The sequence below is a fragment of the Galeopterus variegatus genome, unplaced genomic scaffold, assembly GCF_000696425.1.
Source record: "Galeopterus variegatus unplaced genomic scaffold, G_variegatus-3.0.2 Scaffold4030, whole genome shotgun sequence".
Classification (NCBI taxonomy): domain Eukaryota; kingdom Metazoa; phylum Chordata; class Mammalia; order Dermoptera; family Cynocephalidae; genus Galeopterus; species Galeopterus variegatus.
In genome coordinates this window covers 7,033-11,210 of record NW_007730141.1, presented here as the reverse complement: position 1 = coordinate 11,210, position 4,178 = coordinate 7,033, and the positions used below count along the sequence as shown (strand labels likewise).

At 56.1% G+C, this 4,178-nt stretch overlaps 1 protein-coding gene across 1 annotated transcript; it reads left to right on the top strand.

The window, feature by feature from the left end:
• The first annotated feature begins 2,821 nt into the window (after positions 1-2,821).
• Positions 2,822-3,985, top strand: LOC103602143 (interferon-induced transmembrane protein 3-like). The gene is made up of 2 exons (XM_008586566.1): positions 2,822-3,161; positions 3,728-3,985. The coding sequence occupies exons 1-2, from the start codon at positions 2,925-2,927 to the stop codon at positions 3,893-3,895; spliced, it is 405 nt and encodes a 134-aa protein (XP_008584788.1). The 5' UTR covers positions 2,822-2,924; the 3' UTR covers positions 3,896-3,985.
• Positions 3,986-4,178: the final 193 nt, after the last annotated feature.

Here is a 4,178-nt window from a genome sequence, read left to right as displayed (position 1 = left end):
ACCGTGTGGCAGAAATGCCCACCCTGAGCTGGGCTGTGTCACACGCACCAAGTCAGAGCATTGGGTGGGACCAGCAAGAATGCATTTTATGTGGATAAAAGTGGAACATCCCGGGTGGGTCAGGCTGCTTCTCCCACCGCTGCCACCCCACCGCTTCCCAGCACCGCCTCTCTGCCACGTGGGGCTGCAGGCACGTCCTCGTGGGACCCGATGCTGGAGGATGAAGAAATCAGCTGGCTCTCCATGGGCCAGCTTGGGAGAGGGAGCCAGTCGGACAGGGATGGGGCTGACTCAAGCCCACTCAGGGGCGGCTTCAAGACCCTGGTGAGGGGCAACCTCCCCATGGGCAGAGCTGGACGCAGAGCCCGGCCGTCCTCTGTGTGTGGGGAGACTCGGCCGAGGATAGAAGGACGTGGAATCCTGGACGTGGTGAAGTCCTCACAGCTCACCGGGACAAGCCGGAGAAAGAGAGGGAACTGGGGACCCAGGGCCTGAGGATGGACACACACAGTGGGCCTCTAGTAGGAGACTGAAGGTTTTACCTGCAGAATAAAACCTCTGTTCTGTAGCCTGCAAACTTCCTGATGCAACACATTCGATTGCAGGAATATTGTGAGTCGATTGTGAACACAGCCACTGTCAGCCACTGTAGAACTTAAACCTCCTAAACCATCAATGAAATAATTTACGTAAAACAAAAGTGGTCACTACTCAGAACACATGACTGGGCTGGACAGTTGCCGCACGTAGCACTGAAATAATTTACGTAAAACAAAAGTGGTCACTACTCAGAACACATGACTGGGCTGGACAGTCGCCGCAGCTGCTTAGAGCATCTTACTGACAACACCAGGGTCAAGGGTTCAGATTTCCTAAAAAGGACAGCTGCAAACAGACAAACAAACCCACATCGCTTTGCAATTATACGCTCCGCGTCTGGACGTCCTGTGGGTGGTGTGAAATGGGCCATGGTGGGAGTGTTACCCCACAGCAGTGGGCACATGCAACCCATCAGGATTTAAACAGGTGCCAGCCCAGCCTGTCTGCCCTCGCCCCCATCCTGTGCCTGCTCTGCCCACCCTGCACCCTCTGGCGGTCCAGGTGTGCAGCATTGGCCCCGCCGGCCAGGAAAACGCTGCGTCAGTGTGGGTCCCTCCTGCAACAGCGAAGCCACATGAGGTATTTATTCACCAGTGAGGACGTCTTCTTAGGAGCTGGTGACAGGTGACACTGCTCATGGGCTAACGTGGAGGTAGAAACTGCAGGAAACAGCTGGCACCCATGAGGGGACCCAGGGAAGAGGCTGAGGAGATGAGACCTGGAACCTGGAGGAGCCCCAGGGCCCTGATCCCAGAGCTCTGGGGGATGTGGGAGCCACGGGGGCCCCTCGAGGCTGGTCTGGGGGCCTCAGCCCAGCGAGGCCTGCGGGTGAAGAGCCATAGCTTCTAATGGGAGAGTCCAGCCTCTGCCATGTTATCCCACATCTTCCTCTCTTTAGGAAAGAACTGCAGACAGCAGGGACAGCTGTGATCCTTCATCCTGACAAGGAGCTGCCTTCCTGGCTACTAAGCTGACCTCACCCTCTGCTGAGAAGGTGTCACAGGCCCCACAGCTCCACAGCCCTCTCTGCCAACTCCCCAGGTTCCTCGAGCATGGCAGTGACTAAAGCCCAGGACATCCAGTTGTCAAAGAATCAAATGACAACACATTTAGTTAAAGACCTCAATTGGCTTTACTGTGAGTCTAGAATCGGGAACAAGTTTCTCCATATGATAGAATAAGAGTTCCCATGAGCCAGGCAGAGGGGGGTGACCTTATAGACAGACAAATGCTGAGGAAAGGCTCAACAAGGAACAGAAAGGGACAGCTCATTTTGAAGTCACTGTCCTTGTAAAGTGGGGACAGGAAGACAGAACCATAGGAAAGTAGCTGACCAGTGAAGATCAGGCCACGTCAGGCTGTCTCTTCTGTGTAAGGATTAAAGCAGAGGGATGTCATTGTCACACCTGTTGAAGGGTAAAGTTGGCCTGTTGGGAGAGTGGCTGTTATCTCTCTCTCCTGACTTGTCTGAAGTCAGACCAGAACCTAAGTGATGTACAACTTAGCATGGGTGACTCCATTTTGATTTTCAGTCTAGTCTTTTGAGCTTAGTACAGAAACTTAGTTCAAAACTGCAGCCTCCAATGATTTCTACTGAACACAGTAAGCAGCCCTGCCACACCGGTGGGAAATGCCAGGGCACAGGATGGAGGTAGGAAGGGCAGGGGGCTCAAGGGTGCCGGCACTGTGACCCAACCTGCTCCCACGTGCCCTGGAATCGCCCCCGTCTCCCACCACAGCCTGCTCTTCAGTCAGCGAGCCCCAGTGTTCTGGTTCCTGGGCCTGCAAAGCTCCTCTGGGCCAGGCAACATTGGCTGCTGAGCCTCCGACCTGCAACCAGGAGACCCACGGAGGTTTAGGCCTCCCCAAAACCCTCCTGCAGCAGGGACTTCAGCTGCAGACAGGGCCATGGATGTAAGAAGTGAGGTGTGAGCTCGGGGGCACGTTTTCTGTGGCAGGGGCCCGTCACCCAGGCAGGAAGGTCCTGTAGCTGTCGCCTGCAGTGGGGAGACTCTGAGGCCCAAGAACCGTGTCCAGATCCCACCCCCACCCAGAATGAGGTGTGGACTTCTGTTTCGACACGTCCTGTTTTGAGTGCTTGGGCAGGAAGCTCCTCCTTTGCCCTCCAGCCTGCCCCACTGCTGCAGGGTAACTTGATCCTAAAAACTTTGCTCCGCCCTCCTGAGTCCCCAGCCAGCTCCCAATTTGTCAAATGCCAGGAAAAGGAAACTTCTGAGAAATCGAAACAACAGAGGACGGGGAGGATCCACTGAGCACTGACTGCCCCAGCGTCTGGACGGGACATCTGGTTGGGTCTCGGCAACATGAACCACACTTCCCAAACCTTCTTCACTCGTGCCAACACCGGCCTCCCCCCAAACTACGAGATGCTCAAGGAGGAGCATGAAGTGGCCACGCTGGGGACGGCTCCTGTGACTTCCACCGTGATAAACATCCGCAGCGACACCTCCGTGCCCGACCATGTGGTCTGGTCCCTGTTCAACACACTCTTCATGAACTGGTGCTGCCTGGGCTTTGTCGCGTTCGCCTACTCCGTGAAGGTGCGTGCGGGTGGGGGGATGCCCCAGGAAAGTGGTGTGAGCCTGCCAGCTCCACCTGTCCCCACGGCCCCTGGTGTTGGGAAAGGGAGGGAAAGAAGAGGGCTCTGTGTGTGTGTTCCCGTGTGAATCTCTCTTGTTAGTGTGTGGCTTGGGGGACCCTTCCCAGTGTAGGTATGAGGATGCACTGGGGTGCTCAGGAATGGCCGCTGTCAACTTTAGTCCTCATGACTCTGAAGAAATTCTCCACTACAGCAAAATCAGAGAAATTACATCCTTCACACTTCTGATTAAAACCCCCAAGGCTGGTACAGAAAGAGCAAACAAAACTCTCTATAGGAGGGACTTTACTCCTATGGTAGGGTGATTGGCCAGTGCTGGGGCCAAGGCAGAGAGGGGAGGAGCCATGACCCTCCTGGCCACCTTGGGAGTCTGCAACAAAGGGGAGGGGGAGGTCCCGAATCAGACTGAGGGCAGGTGGAGACTGACCTGGGCACATGGGAATCAGGGGGGACCTCGGCCTCGGCAGCTGGCCCGCTCATGGCCCCCTCACCATGCGGTCTCCCCAGTCTAGGGACAGGAAGATGGTGGGCGATGTGACTGGGGCCCAGGCCTATGCCTCCACCGCCAGGTGCCTGAACATCTCCGCTCTCATCTTCAGCATCCTTACGATCGTGATAGTCATCGTCCTTCTCATCATTTTCTCAGATGTAATCTTCAGAGTATTTCACAGATAATACAGAATCTTGGAGGCCACCAGCGGTGCCCACGGCCTCCACCGTGCCCCGCTGGCCCTGCCCCCTGGGACTGTGGCCCTGTCCCTGGAATCTGGTTGGGTCTCGGCAACATGAACCACACTTCCCAAACCTTCTTCACTCGTGCCAACACTGGCGTCTCTGAAAACTACGAGTTGCTCAAGGAGGAGCACGAGGTGGCTGTGCTGGGGATGCCCCAGAGCTCGGCTCCTGTGACTTCCACCGTGATAAACATCCGCAGCGACACCTCCGTGCCCGACCATGT

Excerpts from the sequence above, each read along its gene's own strand:
- LOC103602143 (XM_008586566.1), top strand. The coding sequence starts at position 2,925 with ATGAACCACACTTCCCAAACCTTCTTCACTCGTGCCAACACCGGCCTC. Across the intron at positions 3,162-3,727 it reads CGTTCGCCTACTCCGTGAAG|TCTAGGGACAGGAAGATGGT; the intron begins GTGCGTGCGGGT and ends CGGTCTCCCCAG.